Source organism: Malaclemys terrapin, chromosome 4 (assembly GCF_027887155.1).
Source record: "Malaclemys terrapin pileata isolate rMalTer1 chromosome 4, rMalTer1.hap1, whole genome shotgun sequence".
NCBI lineage: Eukaryota > Metazoa > Chordata > Testudines > Emydidae > Malaclemys > Malaclemys terrapin.
Window position 1 is genome coordinate 18,680,256 of NC_071508.1, and position 19,530 is coordinate 18,699,785.

The 19,530-nt window shown below is 52.0% G+C and overlaps 1 protein-coding gene across 5 annotated transcripts in view; it reads right to left on the reverse strand.

The window, feature by feature from the left end:
• Nucleotides 1-19,530, reverse strand: part of SCUBE3 (signal peptide, CUB domain and EGF like domain containing 3) — a 106,271-nt gene that overhangs the window by 61,094 nt on the left and 25,647 nt on the right. For all 5 annotated transcript variants that reach the window (XM_054024724.1, XM_054024722.1, XM_054024723.1 and 2 more), the window contains exons 3-4: nt 16,595-16,720; nt 4,416-4,550 (exon numbers count right to left, since the gene is read on the reverse strand). In XM_054024724.1, the coding sequence (XP_053880699.1) occupies nt 4,416-4,550; nt 16,595-16,720 (261 nt within the window). The remainder of the gene's footprint in view (nt 1-4,415; nt 4,551-16,594; nt 16,721-19,530) is intronic.

Genomic DNA, 19,530 nt, shown 5'->3' on the forward strand with positions numbered 1-19,530 from the left:
GAGCAAGTGTAGAGATGCCAAGAAAACTGGAGACCCAACATAAGTCAGGGGGTTTGGGGCTCAGTCTGAGGGTTGATTTGTTTGGGGCAGAAGGCAGGGGCTTGCATTACTCCTCTGGGTTATCACGCTGGGGTTCAGTCCCGCCGAGACACACAGGAGCCTCAGAATTTGGCCTTTCCTTATCTTCCCCTCTGCTGGTGGCTGGGATTGACTGCAGTGATCTCCCTCCGCCTGTGGGTGGGAGCCCCCAGCGGTCTTCAATGCTGGACACCAATGCCGCGTCAGGAGGCTGCAGTCTCCCCAAACGAGTCAACAGCGCCACCGACCCAAGCTCCGCCAACGACATACCCAGAGGCTCTTGTGCCGCAGCCCGCGGTGCTGTCACCAAGGGGTCAATGATTTGAGGCACCTCCATGTATGGGCTGCCCAGCGTTAAGCACAGTGTGGACCTGGCTTTCAGAAGCCCTGACCGCCCACAGCTCTAACTGAAGCCAACGGGAGTGGCAAGCGCGCAGCACCTCCGCTAAAAAAATAAATCAAGCCCCGAGCATCTCAACCTGGCCTCTTCGAATCAGTGCTGGCTGAGCCCAACACAAGATACTCCCGTGAACAGGTTCCTATGCTGGACCCAGCCCGGCCATGGGGAGTCCAGCTGTCAAGTAAGGAGGGAGAGAGACAGGCAGAAAGAAGAGCAGCAAGGATAGGTGAGCCCAAGCACGAGGAGGGTGGAGAGCAGCATACTGGAGTGGAAGGGAGAGAATGAGAAGCAGAGGAGAAAGAGAGAGGAAGAGATGGAGAAGATAACAGAGGGAAGGGAACGAGTCCAGTGGAAAGGTTCCCGTATAGCCGGAGGACTCTGGGCAGGTTCACTCCACCCTCCTCCTCACGCCCCTCCTCTACTTGTGCTACATTGATGACATCTTCATCATATGGACCCATGGGAAGGAGGCCCTTGAAGAATTCCTGGATTTCAACAATTTCCACTCCACCATCAACCTCAGCCTGGACCAGTCCATGCAAGAGATCCACTTCGTGGACACTACAGTGCAAATAAGTGATGGTCACATAACCACCACCCTATACCGGAAATCTACTGACCGCTATACGTACCTACACGCCTCCAGGTTCCATCCAGGACACATCACACGATCCATTGTCTACAGCCAAGCCCTAAAATACAACTGTATTTGCTCCAATCCTACAAGATCTTTATCAAGCATTCTTAAAACTACAATACCCACCTGGGGAAGTGAGGAAACGGATTGACAGAGTGAGATGGATACCCAGAAGTCACCTACTACAGGACAGGCCCGAAAGGGAAAATAACAGACCACCACTGGCCATCACATACAGCCCCCAGATAAAATCTCTCCAGCACATCATCAGCGATCTACAACCTATCCTGGAAAACGAACCCCCACTCTCACAGACCTTGGGAGGCAGGCCAGTCCTCGCTTACAGACAGCCCCCCAACCTGAAGCAAATACTCACCAGCAACTACACACCACACCATAGAAACACTAATCCAGGAACCAATCCCTGTAACAAACCCCGTTGCCTACTCTGTCCCCATATCTACTCTAGCGACACCATCATAGGATCTAGTCGCATCATCAGGTGCTCATTCATCTGCACATCTACTAATGTGATATATGCCATCATGTGTCAGCAATGCCCTTCTGCCAAACTGGACAGTCTCTACATAAAAGAATAAATGGACACATATCGGACATCAGGAATGGTAACACACAAAAGCCAGTAGGAGAACACTTCAATCTCCCTGGACATTCAATAACAGATTTAAAAGTAGCCATCCTTCAACAAAAAAAACTTCAAAAACAGACTTCAAAGAGAAGCTGCAGAAGTACAATTCATTTGCAAACTTAACACCATTAATTTGGGCTTGAATAGGGACTGGCTCATTACAAAAGCAATTTTCCCTCTCTTGGTATTGACAACTCCTCATCAATTATTGGGAGTGGACCACATCCACCCTGACTGAATTGGCCTTGTCGTCAGTGGTTCTCCACTTGTAAGGTAACTCCATTCTCTTCATGTGACAGTATATTTATGCTTGTGTCTGTGATTTTCACTCCCTGCATCTGCAGAAGTGGGTTTTTTACCCATGAAAGCTTATGCCCAAATAAATCTGTTAGTCTTTAAGGTGCCACCGGACTCCTAGTTGTTTTTGTGGATACAGACTAACATGGCTATCCCCGATACTAAGCAGTGATGTGTATCGCCTAGGCGTGGAGCCCCCCGACCAGTCTTAATCTCCATGCCAGCTCTCACAGAACAAGGAGGGCCTTCAGTCTGGAGGAAGTTGGCCAGGCTCAGACACTTTCAACACGAGGCTGGCACTCTAGCCAGATCCAGCGCACAGCCGCTAAACTTGAAGAAGAGAAATGCCTAGCACGGTAGATAGCGTCTCAGCCTCCATGCTGGTCACAAGGGGGAAATCACAAGTGCGAGAGCATGAGCCTCTAGAGTTTGAGTTAAAGGGCCAGTCCTGCAGGTGGGCACTGTAAAGGACTCATTTCTTCTGTGGACCGGGCACAGAGGGGACGCCTAATATTGAACGGCGGGTTACAATAGCACGTTCCCGGCCTTAAATAATCCTCATGGCTAAGTTCACCTGCATCATCCCCATTTTAAACAGGCGCAGCAGGGAAGGGACTCACCCACGTTCACACCGTGAGTCACAGTGGGAGAGAAAAAAGCAACTCCCGACTCCTAATGCGCCGCTCTAACCACCAGACACGCACTGAGTCAGAACCAGGATCAGAACTCAGGAGGTCCCAGCTCAACCCACTAAACCACACTGTTCTTTTGGAATCTGGCACCAGGCGGGTAAAATTCAAGTGGAAACTCAAAGGATAAAAGCTGCTACATGGGCTTTTGCAGCCAGGGAAGCCGGGAGAGAAAGAGCAAACCCAAACGGATGCTTGCCAAGCAGAAAAGACAAAACCTAGTGAAACAAACCCCCTCTATTCTCCAGAATACCTAAGAGGCTACTTCGAACAATAGGGAATTAGAACCGACAAGGAGACAGCAGGATCCACACAAGTACTGGCAAGCAAAGATGAGTCCTGTGGATTGGTGTGCAGAGTTTTTTGGTACCTTTTCCTTTAATAAAAGGTCCTGTATATGGATTAACGTCTTCCGTTTGGTATTATTGTTTCAGGTGCCTTATTAAAGGGCCTGCAAGGGCTTTGATACATGGATCAAAGAGCTGGTCTAGTTTCGTTTGCAAATGACTCCAGACCCTCCACAAAAACTTTCCCAACAGCCAGCATCCAAACACAGCAGCCCATATGCCCACCAAAGCAGCTGCTGAGAACGACTGCCCCACTGGTGTAAAACCGAACTGGCCACGCTCAACGTCTGCTGTGGTACAGCATGACAGGCATCTTGCTCTATTAAGTGTCTAGAATGCTTGGCTGCAACGGCTGTTCCACCCGCTGACTTGACATGACCTGGCATGACAACCATTCCCACCCACCCCTTCACCAGTGGTGGAAGAATGGAAGCCATAAAGGAGGCAGATGCCTTGGTATGATGCCAGATACCATGGTGATGGGCATGGTATAAATCCCCAGATAAAGTAAATTAGATACAAGTGCTGGAACTAGGGGTGCTGCCACATCCCCTGGCTTGAAGTAGTAATAACAACCCAAATACATGGTTTCTGCCTTCAGCACCCCTACTATTAAAATTGTTCCGGCACCACTGATTAGACAGAGGAAATAGCCAATAAGTCCCGTGTTTAAGGAGAACTGATAGTGCTTTAACCCTGTGATGCTGAGAGGTGGGTTTGCTAATGAGCTGCTCACAACAGGCCTTTTGCCACAATGTGGGTAATGAACTCTCTGCCAGGGCTAGGATACACCCAGCAGGACGGGAAGACCAAGGCTCGCCAATATCCAGCCTCTGCCATTACAAGCGACGGATGCTCACTCGGTCCCAGTAGCCGATTCCCACTGTGGGCCTCCGAAGGCAGTGACTGGACCCCACCATCCCAGCTGATGTGCAAAGGGGTCAGTCCCAGCCCTGCGCTAGGGAGCGGTTCAACTCTTTGCACATGAGCGACAGTCATCGTGGCTAAGACCTTGTTTACATCGTTGGAATCAGGGCCAATTCCCGATCAATGGCCAGCCACCAAGGTAGCTCCAGAGTGGCCAAAGGGTGGCTTTGCCCATCTACAGCAGGGATTTGCGCTGGTGCAGCTATGCCAGAGGCTGTACTCCCAAGCGTAGACAAGGCCTATAGATCATGGCCCCTCTCTAGTCTGAGACACCATCAGCGTCCAAGCGATTGCCCATCTTCCTTGCACACTCCAGTCTGTAAAGGAGATGCTGGAGGCAGGGGGAAACGCTCAGTAACTGGGCTGGGAGCGAGAGCCGTTAAAGACCAACCTTCCGGGCGCTGGATACAGGTGTGCTGGTTGTCACTCAGGAAGAAGCCGTCCCGGCAGTGGCATTCGTAGCTCCCCATCATGTTGACGCAGGTCTGTTGGCAGCCGCCGTTCCCCTCCGAGCACTCATCCAGATCTGCCATGGCAAGCGAGAGAGGGAATGAGTGCGACTTTCACCACCACGCATTCACCCTCCGTCTAAGGACACCATCCCCTACAGCATGGTGCTAGTACACCACAGTACCAGATTGTGTTCTAATCCCTAGGGACTCCCATAGGAGCTTGCAGTGGGACCTGCCAGTGCTTTAGATAAATGGCTGAAAGTCATCTCAGTATTATAAATGGGGAAACTGAGGCACATAGCGGTTACATGAGGGGCAGCATTTCTCAGTGGCTAGGGCACTGGGCTGGGAAACAGAACACCTGGATTCTGTTCCTGACTCTGCCACTGACACACTGTGGAGCCTTGAATATGTTACTTCCTCTCTCTGTGCCTTGACTGATCCCTCTGTACAAATTGGGCTGGGGTACTTATCCTCTCGTGTAAAACGCTGCGGAACAGGCACTAAGGATGTTAAAAGTAGGGTTAATTAAGCCTTACAACTCCTCTAGCTGGTCTAATCCCTGCTCTATACATGGGGAAACTGAGGCACAGAGCCACAATATGATTTATCCCAGGAAGTCTGTGGCAGACGTGGAAAAAGAACCCAGGAGTCCTGACTCTCAGGTCCCTGTTCTAGCTGCAAGACACTACACTGGCTCTGAAGCTCAATTCCCTTCCTCTATGAACATGTAAGTGGCCAGGTTTTTGTCTGCTAGACCCCTGGGAAGCCTCTTGCTGTACCTGACACACCTGCTGGGTGCTCAGCACTTCTGAACAGCCAGACCATTTATTCACAGCCGGTGCCTGAATACGCACTATGGAGCCTCACTTTAGGCACTGGGTTTAAACATCGGAGCCCAAACGCTGCCAGCCAACTTCTCTGGCCCTTTTACGGGCCTGAAAACGCCAGGCGTTTGTTACTCGGAGCAGGGAAACCTCAGCTCAGTGCTCGCTCGGAGAATTAATTTGGAAGAGACTCAAATCCCCAGCAGCCTCATCTCATCGCTGCCCTCTTGCCTATTTAAGTTTAATACAACGAAGCTCAAAGGCGGTTTACTCGTCAAGCGCATCTGGCTTAGCATCAGCCTGGTTGGCCTCCCTTGCTCCATACCCTGGCCAAGAGGCGACTTGCTTTCCAAACTGTCCTCTGGAGAATGGAGTCCCCTAGTGCCCCCAGCACAAGTACAGCATGAGCAGAGATTGTGGAAGTTTTACACACACACACACACACACACACACTCTCTCTCTCTCTCTCTCTCCCCCCTGCAATGGCTAACAAAGGTCTGGTGAGCACCCCCGGTAATGCTGAGCTTGTGAACCGGATGTCTGACCACCATGACCCTCCCCCCACTCCAACTCATTGCAAACCATGGGTCAGGTTGTTCAAGCTGAACCAAGGCAGTTAGCCCCACGGTTCCCACTGACCCCCAGTGTCAGCGTTCAGCATCTCAGCCTGTCCTCGCAACAGCCCACGAATTATTACCCAGACATGAACGGCAGCCGCTGGGGATGGCATATGAACCCAGCTGCTTCTGATACGGGCACAAGTGCACAAACACAATGGGCATGTGAAGAACTGCACTTCTGAACGATCCACACAGATGTTCTTCAGGCCACATGGCCTGACGGCAAGGATCAAAGATCTAGCCTGGGGTCAAAGATGAAGGCTGGCTCAATAGGAGACTGCAAGCCTTGCCTTGGACCTGCACTCACTCATCCACTTCCTAGCTGCAAGAAACACAGTCCTTTAGGGGAAGGATGGCAATGGGACGAGCTGCAGGTAGAGAGGATTCCCATCATTATTTGTCTGCACTGCGATAGTACCTAGGAACACCAGTCAAAGATGAGGGCCCCATTGTGGTGGGCTCTGTACAGAAGACTCACAAAGAGGACAGTCTCTGTCCCAGAGAACTCACTGTCTACCGTAGGTGCTTATCTGGGCTCCCTTACCTTAATATCTGAGTGCTTCACAATCTTGGATCTATTTCTCCTCCCACGCCCTGTGAGGTAAGGCAGGGCTGTTATGCTCATTGTACTGATGGGGAACCCAGGCACAGAGGGATACAGGGACTTGCCCGAGGTCACCCCAATCTAGGCGTCAGACAGGATGCAACAGGGCGACAAAACTGACTAGTGGGATGAGCAAGAGAAGGTAGCAAAATGGACCCGGCTTAGCAGAAAGAGAGACGCCTCAGTTGGCCCCTTGCCTATCCAAAATTCAACAAACCGTTGTTTTGTCAGAGGGGAATCCTGGGATGTCTGAGCGCTCACCCTGTCATTCTGAACCTAACAGACCAGTAGCTGGGCCCATGGATGAGTGATTCCAGTATCTCCTGGCTCCTACAAATACAAAGTTCTGGGGACAGAATTCTCAGCCTATCTTGTCTCTGAGACACCAAGCCAGCTTATGGCAGGGGTTTGCGCTGGGTGCTGGACTGGGCTGCAGTGAGATCACAGAGTTGAAGATCCCCTTTTGCCACCTTGGCCTGAAACGCTTAGATCTGTGGGGTGATGCAGCTTCTCCATCCAGGGATTTTTCCTGCCCTGGACCCTCTTCTAGAAAGCCGTGAAGAGCAGAGGAGAAATGGGACCAGACCTCTCCCCTCCAAACACGCAAGGAAAGCATCAGGATGAGAGGCGAGAGGCCCAGTGCCAAAGAAAACCTCCTGTGAACTCGAGCGTTTCAAACCCAGCAGCTAAGAGGAAAGCTGAGCCCCTTGGACATCAGCAGTGGGGCTGTGGATTGGACTCCGGAAAAGCTGGACTAGCAGGTTGATGACAGCGTGCAGAGTGAAGGAATTCCAGATCAGGCCCAAAAACCTGAGCAAATGTCTGAGCAACTAATTAAAATACACACACGCTCCCCCATACACAAGGATGCACAAAGTCCACACATGGCCTCTTACAGACAGAAACATATGTGCACACATGTACCCTCTCATGCCAAGACAAACATACATTCACACACGCACTCCTACAGAGACAGCTGGACACAAACACACACACACACACACACAGAGATTTGAGGACACACACACTCTTACACAGAGACACACATAGGCACACACTCATGCTGAGACGCAGGGCAGGTGAGCAGGGTGACTGGTCAGCCTGAGTGACAGCTGCTAGGGGGCGCGTCACAGAGCTGTGCCACTCCTCTACACCCCTTTTCTTCCCCTCACTGGCTGGCAGCCACTCTGGGCTGGCGCGGTGCTGAAAATGTTTTACGCTCCAGCTGGCAAAACACCGGGAGCCGGCCCTGCTGAGTCACACATGTACACAGCCACATGGTGTGACATCCTCCCCGCCCCCAAACCTGGACATGCAAGGCTCTCCTGGCAGGACAGTTACCCATGCTCAAACAGCTCCCTTTGTGCAATCCTTGCTGGCAGGTGCCAGGTACAATCATTTGCTTCTCCGAATGGAACAAAAGGGGGGAAACCCCCATGGGATGGTCATGAATGGCCAAGAGAAGCAGGAGAGAGAGGCTGCCCCCTGGAAGGGTTTCCTACAGGGGAGCATCCCATGGCACTCGCAGGACTCGCTATCTCCTGAAAACAGCACACAGTCCAAAGCCATGGCCAGTAATTTTCTTCCCCATCTTCAGGAGTTTGCTCTTCATTTGGCCTATCGGTACGGTGTCTCTCGCTGAAAGGACACAGGTGCGAAACTGATTTTGAGAAAGAGATATGAAGAGAGACTACACAAATGCTTGGCTTTCATCCAAGGACCCCAAAGCACTTCTCTGCTCATCCTTCCAGCGCCCCTATGAAGGAGATGCAGGAGACCCTTCACCCACCACTGCAGTGCAGCCACCTCTGGGATGGAATCCACCAGCTTCTGACCAGACCCAATTGAAACTACAGGGGAAATTCAACTCAGCAGAACATAAATTCCCGAGTTGGGATTTACCTAGGATATTGTGGCCAGCATCCCTACCTTTCGGGAAAGGACCAAGGGATCTGCCCTGAACACAGGGACCTGTACCTCAGTTGTACACTTAACCCAAAAGGCAGCAACCCAGTTTCTTTGCTGAGCAAAGAGAATCAGTTACACTTCTCAAGGCACACCTGCACTCTCCTGAGTCCCTGTTCCAACTCTGGCCAGCCGTCCAGGAGGGACTATGCACCAGCTGAGCATCACCCACTCCTGGCATGCTCCCTCCAGTCTCCCACACCAGACCTGGGCATGGAGTGGCACAGCCAGGGCCAGCAAGGAGCTCCCCTATACCAGGGGAATTCTCAGATGGACGGATACAGCTGCCTTCTGGTCCCTTCGCGCCACTCAGATTCAACTCATAGTCCAGCCCAGCGCCTCCCGCCGCTAGGACTCAGCTCTGACACCCAAGGAGGAGCCCCACAGTCTGGGGCAACACTCCCACCCAGGTGTTCCAGGGTCGTCTCTCAACTGTGCACTTCCTGCTTAACCTTGCTTAGCTTAGGAAACATAACCCAGATCACAGCTCAAGGCAGCTTGACCCGGGGACTGAGCAAGGATAAAAGCCAGAGAGAAAAATAAAAGATCACATCACCTCAGAAAAGGCACTTGGATTTGTCCCCCCACATCATAATTTTCCTCACGGAAACGTTCTCTGCCCTTGCTGTTCCATGGACCAAGCTAGCTCCAGCCAGTTTTTCGGCAGTAGCCAGCTTGGAAAGCCAGCAGCAAGACAGAAAAGGGACGCCTTGTTCAATAGCAGGAGATTTGTTTCCTTAGCTTGAGTTTTGGTCCCAGCTGAGCCGCGTTCCGCACAGGCCAATAACTCCCTTCAAATCCCTCACTTATAACAAGAGCTTAACGTCCTGCGACTTCTCCTGCAAACTCGGCACAAGAATGACAAGGCACCGGCTCAAACCCAAGGGCTGAAATGAGGCTCCGCAGCCCCTAATGCCTGTTTTATTAAACGCAACGGAGACAGCCAGAAGCCAAAAGGCTGCTGTGGCGGGAAGAGGGCTTGAATTCCTATCCTGGTTCAAAAGGTCACTCAGGATCTTGGGGGGGGGGGGCTGGGGGGGTTGCATGGCGGAATTTCTTTTAATAACGTCTAAGTTGCAGACAATCCTCTACAAGTCCCAGAAGGAGCAACCCCTGGCTCTGCCTGCTACTCAGATCCCACCCTCGCTGTCGCACATGCCCTCCCCACAGCACTGAAGAATACGTGCTGAAGCCAGCGGCCTGGGGAAGGGGGCTCTGGCATGGAGGCTTGTGCCCCATGCTGCGGGTATGAGCTGGCAGAGGCAGCATGGTCCAGCGTACAGGGCATGGGGTTGGGAGTCAGGACGCCTGGGTTCCATTTCCAGTTCTGCCGCTGACTCATTGCAACACCCTAAGCAAGTCACTGCGCCTCTCTGTGCCTTAGGTTAGGTCCTCGCTGCCAAAAAAGGCACTGGAGTTTTTAACTGGACGCAGCTAGACAAGGTAAACCCCAGGTGCGGGGTATAGGTTTGACCTTAACTCGCCAGCTCTAGGGAATAACTATCTGTGCCTTATCTCCACTAGGATTTTACATCAGGATAACTCTCTAGATGGAAAGAACACCACTTCTTATTTTTTGCAGTGAAGACACAGCCTCAGTTTACTTGCCTGTGAAATGGGGATAATGGAGACCTCCTTTGAGAGCCACAGATAAAGGGCCAGACCCTCAGCTGGTGTAAACTGGCATAGCTACAGCACCTGCACCCGCTGATGACCTGGCCCAAAAGACGCCTTTATACATGCAACCTAGAATTTTCTCCAGCAGTTGTGTTCCTAAAGCCAACGGCAGCTGATTGCCTGGAACTGCCCACTGGTCTAAGAGAAGAATAATCAGATAGGTCAGGAGTGTCAGGTCCGCATTTCACAGAGAGGGTGTGGGTGAGCCAGAGCCTAATTACTTTGGCTCACCCACACCCTCTCTGTGAAATGTGGACAACAATCCTTGGCCTTCCTCCTGGGAGGACAGCTAGCATCTGTAAACCAAGAGCAGTGAGTATTGCCAATCACTGGTCTAGCCCTGACCTTGGCTGCAATTACACAGGAGGTGGAGACTGGTTGGAAGCATGTTCTCCAAGCCACCAAGAAGCCGCTGTTGCTCGAGAGTGAAGAGCCACCAGAGATGGTGCCCAAGAAAACTTTGGGGGGAGCTTGTCTGATACGAGGGGAATGAGAATTTGTCCTGGCTGGCGGGGGGCTCCCAACCAAGAAAATATGGCCTGAAATGTAAGAAGCTGGGAAGCTGATCAGAGCGACAGACCCCGGTGAGTGGGAAGGGAATGTCACTGGGCAAGCAAAGAGCAATGGTCCCTGGGTGAGCAGCAGGGACAAGGCAGAGAGATCCGTGCGGAGAGGAAGTGGACTTTTTCTGCCCGATAAACTCTTCCCCATTCCCTGGGCTATATTGCTCCCACAACTCCCTTCCAAAAAACCAACCACCCAAGTGCACATGAGAGAAGACAGGTGAGGCTCGAGTAGGGGGCACATTTACGGCATTGGTCGCTGCCCCATAGATCCCAAGCAGCATGAGAAGGCAGGATCTCAGCTTCCCACCTCATCCTGTCCCCATTACCTAGCACCAGCTCCTGGGCTGAGGCACCTGACTGGGAGAAATCAAGATAAAGCTGGACGCTCACGAGCAGGGGAAGAAACAGTGAAATAATTCCCCTTCCCCATGCTTTGATTGTTGTTGGCCAAGGTCTACTAAAGCCAGTTACCCTCCACCACCAGTGGCCCTCAGTTCCTGCAGGCAGCCTCTTCTCACCCATCCTTTGCACTGCCTGTGGAATTCCAGCCCTCCCACTGGAGCCAGGACCTTTGTAAACACATGACATCCACTGCTCTTCATCCCGGCTTTGCTTTCTTTCCTTGGGCTCATCATCTCCCGGGAAAGGAAGGCAGGGCCACCCCTCCCGCCTCTGGTTCCAGCTGTGTAAATCTCGGGCTCGCTATTAACAGGGAGGACGGCAAGATCCCGGTGATGAGGCTTAATGCAAAACGTATGTGTGCATAAACCCCCAGTGATGAGCTCACTACCGATCCCACTGCAGGCGCTAATGAGAGTGAAATCAGCACGGAGCCGCTTCTGCCTCTTCTGCGGAGATCTGATGTGAGAGGGATTGTACATTGCTCCATCTCCTTGGCTTCTCTACTCCACCCCTAGGTGCTAATAGCCGCAGTGGGTGCCAATGGAGGAAGGGGTGGTGATGCTACAGGAGGGCAGGTGGCCTGCTAGTTCCATTGAGTGAGTGCTGTGACAATAGGGGACAGGATGTATGACCCCTCTGTAGGCAGATACAGGGTTTGTCTTGGCCTGGGGATTATTTACCTACCCTGGTTGCTGGTTAACATCCCTGCCGTATTTGCTATTAACTCATCTATTTTGGCAGGTGCAGGGCTGACTCTCAAGCACAAGCGAAAGGAGCGGGCAGCTGGGGTGCCTGCATCTGAGGGAGGCTGGTCCCTTTTCGGGTAGCAGGGGAAGAGCAGAATGTCCCTGCCAGACGTACATCCACACGCCAGCAGGGCCTACGGGGGAGGCAGCTCATGTTGGTTTCCCCCACAGACACGGATGCACTCCTGGCAGCTGTGGTCTGCAGCTCTCAAAACCCAGGGCTGTGCAGGTGTGTGTGTGCTGACGTGGGGGACTTCTGCCCCTTTGCCCTCCTGGATTCTATCTCCAGCCCTGCCACTGGCTGCCTGTGTGACCGTGCATGTCACTTCGCTCCCTCTCCCGTGCCTCAGTTTCTCCAGCTGTAAAGGCAACCGGCCTTGCAGAGAGGGTGGTTGAGGACAAATCCAGCTAGTGCTTGCATGGCATGCAGCCACACACAGATGAAGGAGGCTACGAGCATTATTTTTAGCTGCATAGCTTGGTGCAGGGCAACACCTGCCCTGCTCTCCACCCACTGTCCGCCACTCCCAGAAAGCACCTCTGGCACGGAGCCTCTGCTTGTGTGACGCAGCGCGGCGGCTCGCGCTCTGTCCCTGCATCTCAGAACCCTTTGTGCTGATACCCGTGGCCACTCCGAGGATTCCAGGCTGGGGCGGGGCGGCTGGGAAGCACAGATCTTCTCTCCTGGCATGAGGAGATCCGCTGACTTCCCAGCACTCCTGGGGTGCCGCCGCGGAATGAGGAACAGCCTTAGGACACCACGGCCACCTACGTGGGGAATAATAACCCCAGGCCCAAGCAGGGACTGATTGCTAGGTGCTGCCAGTTCGGAGCTCCTGAGCAGCTTCGTGCTCACAGATACCACCACAGGGATGAGATCCAGGGCTGGCGGTCTCTCCTGTCAGCAATTTTCCCGAATAACATGTCTGAAATATGTAACTGGGAGATTACAATCTTTCAACACGAGGTCCCGGGGCAGGGGCGGTGGGCGGGAGTCAGCATTTCACTGATGATATGTCAGTGTTTAAAGAACTCGCATGAGTCTCTGAAGGTTCCCAGCTGTTGCTGCTGTTCTTACTGTTACATCCAGACACAACAAAAACTGGTTTTTTAAAGAAAAGATCTGCCCCCAACATATATTTTTGTGTTGGTTTCTAACACACTGGATTCTATGCCGCAGAGCTGAGGATAGGCAGCACTCGAGAAGTCAGAGATGCTGCTAGACTGCGGCAGGGCAGGGCTGCGCCAGGGATCAGGGCATGGCGATGGGGGGAGATGTAAAGGCATGACCAAGCTGGGTAACTGAATGCAATAATGCAAGGCCAGGCCGAGCCAGGGAGAGGGCACAGCGGGGAGATGGGAAAGCAAAAGCAGCTCCTGGAATGTCCCAGGATAGATCTGAGCAGAGAAGATGGGGGTAACCAGGCAGCAGATCATCAGGGAGCTTTTGTAATGCTGCATGACGAGGCTGAATGGGTGAGCAAGAGAAGTGTGAGGCTGGGAAGAGTCAAGGGCATGGCAGGATGGGGATGGAGAGCGGGGATCGTAGCTCATCACACCCTCCCCATCCATTCTTCTGGCTCCTGCTTCTCCATTTTCTGTGTCTTTCCCAATTTTGATGCCTCTTAAAACTCTCTCTCTCTCTCCGTCGCTCCAGGATTCGCTCCCCGTACGAGTGGCTCAGCAAGACTCTCCAGCAGCTGGGAGTCCCCGTTCTTGGCTGGTGGTGTCCACAGACCTGCCAGGACTTGCTGACGACAAGCAAAATTTCTAGGAATTTTGTTTCCCAGTTCAGTGGGGTAAACCTGTGGTACTTGTACTGCTCACCCACTGGAGCTGGCCGTGAAGATTGTCTGCACAGAGTCCTTTGCAGAGTCCTTTTATCATAACATACAAGGCCAGTAAGCCACATATAATTACAACGGCGCTTCGGAGTACATTATGGAGCCAACCACCTATATCTGGAATCCAATTGAACAGGTTACTCCACTAGGATTCAGTTTGCTTCTTTCCGTAGTCCTTTGCTACCTCCATAAGGTGGTTTGCTCTTGGTCCATGGCAGATCGCACGGCATGTTGGCGGTACCAAGGGGCACCTGAGCCCTGGAAGGGGGATCTTAGGGTAGCACCGGAAAAGTGAACCAGTATTTTGGTTTTGAATTCACCAAGGACTGGGGACGGGCCACACTGTTGCTGTCGTACTGAACGAGTCTCCTCCTGTGTTTCATTCCATGAGACCTTGTGCATGGCCTTGCCGGCATCGCACCAGCTGGGAAGCTTGCACAGTGGAACGGGACTCTGGACATTTCCAAAGCCAGTTTTCTGGGCTCAAAAGATTCTTCAGAAGGCGCAAAATGAGACATCCAGGGATTGCCCGGACCCGATTCTGGGGGCCCTGTTTCATCTCAGTTGGATTCCATCCATACTGCAGAAAAGTGACACTTTCTCTTTTTTGTTTGCAGTGTTGTGGCCATGTTGGCCCTAGGATATTAGCGAGGCGAGGTGGGTGAGGGGATATCTTTTACTGGACCAACTGCTTTCGAGCTTACATCAAGCACTTGAGCCAGAGTCATCTCCCCTGCTGGTGCACAAAGGCCCACTTGAGGATCCCAGCTCTGCAGGAGGAAGGAACCTTGGCTCGGCTAGGAAGAGCCGAGTGACACGGGCTTCCTCCAGAATACCCATACCTGACATTGACTGAGGACACCAGGCTGCCCTCTTCCCCGTGCGAGCCCCCAGTGTCCTGATCATTTGCAAAGCACTGGTCCAGACACCTGGGAGCTCCAGATGGAAACAGGGGGTGTGGGAAGGTCTCAGATGGCCATTACCCAGCTTGGCACCATCCTGATTATGCTTCTTGGGAGGCAAAAACTACAGCAGGGACTTAGACACGCTGCAGGTTCTCCGCCAGCCAGGATTTACACCACGGGCCATGGAGTACATTGTTCCAATGACCCCTAGCGTGGGGGGCTGCCCACCTGGGCTCAGTACAGATTGTAGACTCAGAGGGGCAGGAGCTATCTAGGTTCACTTACTGGGATTCACACTCATCCCTTTAGACTAGGGCGTGTGTGTGGGGGGACGGGGATGGGGATGACTCTTGTATCCTGCAGGTGTTCAGCTTCCCCACTTATCAAGCCTATGGGTCCTGAACATCCCCTGGCAGTCACTGACCTGATGGGATGATTGTAGGAAGGAAACTCAGCTGCAGTCAGTATAACCAGCGCCATGAGCAACGGCTGCTCCTGCCCCTGCGCCTGCCCCACTGGCAGGGCTTAGCTCCTCCCACCAGGTGGAGACACAGAGCTCCTTGAAGGTACATCATCCTCAGTCCAAGGAAAAGAATCAACATGTATTATTATTTCTCCATTAATATTGCAGTATTTCCAGGTTGGGCCCCTTTGTGCTAGGGGCTGTACAGGCATATGATAAATGGCAGGTCCGTGCACAAATAGTTGTAGCTGTCTCATCGATAAGAGGCGCGCACAGGCTCTGAGCCAGACATCTGCTCTTGCTTCATCCTTCCCCAGCCCAGAGTCAAAGCTTGTTTCCCACCAGGATAAAGGGGACAAAGAATGGAGCTCTGCAAGGGTCGGTTTAAAAACAGACGCAGGACAACAACAAATCCTTCCCATGATAAATCCTCTAGTGAAGAAACCCAGCAATGTCTCCCTGACCCTAGAGAAAGGGCGGGGGGCCCTTTAACTCTGATAGCTGGACTGGCCACTTAGAGCAGCTTGCATTCCTCTCTGGGACACAACGGTAATAAACACTGCAGTAAAATCTCACAGCTGGAGGATTTGTGCAATGCCATACTGCGTGTCTGGAGGCACAGGAGGGAACATGGATCACCCTGCAGCTCCGAGCCACTCCTCTTTGGACCCGTGTGAGGCAGGACATTGAGGGGGGAGGTGGTCCATTGCGATGGCTTGGAGACTGGCTGCTCCACCGGAGACTTCTCAGCCACGAGAGCTGATTTGCTGTGCCCAGCCTCACAATGCAAGGTTGGAGAACTGTGAGCTTGCTGCTAATGGGCCTGACCGTGTGAGGGGCTGACCACCCTTCACTGATATCAATGGGAGCTGAAGGTTCTCAGCAACTCATAGGAAGCGCTCAGCACATCCCAGGTTCATGCCCAGAATCAGGAGTCAGGGTTAACACCCCAATGAGATGAATGGAACAAGCCATTCAACTTGCAGGCTTTTTTCAAGCTGCCTGCAAACTCAGGAAAACCCCAGTTATCAACTACACTGGGGTCACATTTTCTCTACAACCATGAAAGCTAGAAACACCCTGTTTTGAAAAGTAACCCCTATTAACACAGCCCAGCTTTATGTGCATCCCACAGTGGTTAGACCACGTATAAGAGTTTTACAAGCCTGCTATTGCCTTCAAGCCACTAGAGCTGGTCCTTCAGCTCAGGCTCATACTTTTAGATCCAGAAGCTGTGGGGTCTATCCCTGCTGATGACTCAGCCAGTGGCACACTAGGGGTACTTGGGCCTGCCTCAGCACGGCGGGGGGGGTGTGTGTGGACTAGATGAATTCTCGAGGGCCCTTCCAGTCCTGCATTTCTATGGATCTTATGATTAACGTGCACACAGATTCCAGAGCACAGTTCTGCAGCCAGGAGCAGATTCCCTGTCTGCAGACTCATGGGAAACACCGGACCCATCCCACCCCCCGCCACTGAGCAGCTTGCCAACCCCTTACCTAGGCAGTTGTGGCCATCGTGCGCCAGGCGGAAGCCGTCGTAGCAGGTGCAGCGATAATTCCCCGGGATGTTGACACAGTCGTGGACGCAGCCAGCGTTGTCGTCCCGCTCGCACTCATCGACGTCTGCACAGAGAGGAGAGAAGCCCGGAGAGTGGTGAGAGACCTGAATCCCCTCCCCAGGCCCATCGCTGTACCTCAGATCAGCTACACGCCTCCTAGGCGGGACGGGATTCACTGAGACTTGCTAACTCATTACACGTGATGCTCTTGGTCACCACACTGGCTATGGTCAGGGTGACATGCACGTCCCCTAACATCTCACATCCCAATGTGGGCTAGTGCCACTCACAGGCATTTTGGTGCTGCTTGCCCCAGTTACTCTGGGGCTTCCCCATCACATCATCACGGCAACAATACGGCAGGAAGGGTGGGCATGCCATCGCCACTGAGACCAGCTCTGCAGGAGCAAAGCACCATAACCATAGGCCTGTTGTCAGCCTCTGCCAAGAGTCAGCAGGCACAGGATGCAAAACAGAGATCACGCATTCAAACGTCAGATACGGTCGCAGCCCTAAGGAAGCCATCGGCTCATGACCAACGGAACAAGCCATGCAAAGACAGCGTGACCTTTGCTGTGGGCTCCAAGAGCAAAATCCGCCCCATTCTGCACCAAGTCAGGATAGCTGGGCTTGACACAGGGGGTGTCCGCAGAGGAGTAGCTGATCTGCAGCTGCCCCTGCTGCTAATGCACCATTACTCTGAATGTGTAACCCTGGTCTGCCCCAGCAACCCACGTGCGTGGGGAAAGAGGATGTTCCCATGAAGCTCAGCTCCATGGTGGGCACGGGAAGCAAACATCCTGCATGGGGAGCGCTCTTCCCCCCACCTCCTTAGCAGGATTCTCGCTATGGGACAGAAGGACCCATAGGACAGAGGGCAGGATGGGTCACTGAGTAAGCTAGTCTAGTAAAGAACTGGATACGTTTAAAGTAACGCTGTGCAGACAAAACTGCTGGGCTGACCTCTTTGCCAACTTACAGCCGTGACTTCCATGGGATTGCACAGTACATAAAACAACTCCGGATACCCCCCATATAATTAAAAAAACACAAGTCGTTACTTGGGTCACTGAAATCACCTTGGATTCTTAAATCCAATTTAACCTTCCACTGCTGATGCAGTTTGTGTTTTCTGCATCTCTCCCGGCTGCGACAGCAAGTCTAGCCTGGCCACTTCTGCTTTCTGTTTACAGCCTGTTTTTCACTCTCTTGGTTTGTGTCTCTGTACTAAGGCTGGAACAATAGGAACTGCCACGCTGGATCAGATCCAAGGTCCATTCAGCCCAGTATCCCATCTCTGGCAGTGGCCAGAACCAACCGCTTCAAAGAAAGTTATAAGAACGTCACAGATCTCATCCTGGTCTCTAATAATTAGAAGTCAGCTTAAGCCTGAAGCATAAGGCTTGATATCCCTTCCAAATTTTGTCGTCATTAATTACGATAAGTCTGGATATGCTTGGTACCCGTGTAAATATCCAATCCTTTCCTGGCTCTTGTTAAATTCTTGGCCTCAGTCTGAGGCTGCTGTGTGTGGGGTAGTGGAAATATAGGGGTCATTTGCATTTTAAAAATTGGTTCTCATTTTCTTTTCTTTTGTTCAACTTCACAACAATGTTTCTCTTCCTATTAAGCTGTGTAGAAATGCCTTCCTCCCCTCACAACAAAACCCAGATTTGGACCTCAGCTGACTGGCTGTCGTCTCTTTAATCTCTTTGTTTGTTTCTCCACCATTCACCATGTCAGTGGAAGCTGAGATACTCCAGAGACGGGCGAGAGTTGGTTCTGGTGCTTAAAGGAATGGGTGTCGTGCTCAAGAGGAAAGCATTATGGAGGGCAACGTAATCAGAGTGCAGGAGACGAACCTTGTACAATGGTTCCCCATTACTAGTCCATGCCCTCTCGTTTCCAGCAATAAAATAATAAATAAATAATAATAATGGAGATATCCCATCTCCTAGAACTGGAAGGGACCTTGCAAGGTCATCGAGTCCAGCCCCCTGCCTTCACTAGCAGGACCAAGTACTGATTTTGCCCCAGATCCCCAAGTGGACTGCTTTGGTGCTCAATGCGATTATAACAGCTAAAAGTGAGGTGCGATTGGGTAGGAACCCTCATCTTTAGAGAAGAGATGGTTTTGTGGCGAAAACACTGAACTCAGACTCCAGAGAACTGGGTTCAGTGCCTGATTCTGCCAAAGACTCCCCACGTGTGAGCTTGGGCAAGTCATTTCATCTCTCTGTTCCTCCACTGCCCAATTGAAAAATGGGAATAACAATACTTCCATTCTTCTACAGTTAGATTGTAAATTGTTGGGGGCAAGGACTGTCTCTTGTGGTGTATAGGTACAGCCCCAGCACAATGGGGCCCAAGGAGCCACAGTCATGCTCAGACATAACACTTTACACAGCATCTTGTATGGAGTGACCTTTGGCTATTGACCGAGTATCTACCCTACAGACCCCTCTGGAGGTCCTAGAACTTAAGCTAGAAATGGCTGCAGAAAGTTTCTCAAGATCTTTACATTAGCTTTCCACCAGGTGTCCCTGGCTTGGGGCATAGAAGATGGATGGTGCCAACAACATAGAGAGATGAAAAAGATGGGAAGGGAAGGTACAGAGATCAAACTTGAATCTCTTCTATGCTGTAATCAGTTATAGAGTCCCAAGGCAAGAATTGCTCAGAGCAGAGAATAGCTACCCCTAGCTTTTCCTCGCTGTCCATCATCACAGTATCTTAGCATCAGCGCCGTGTAGAATCAACAGCAACAGTGAAGTCTCTAGCGGACTTCAAGGAGTCTCTGGCACAAGAAGTCATAAATGGATTTCCTGAAATGGCTGAAGATGATTATTAATGCACTCTGTTTCCACAAAAACA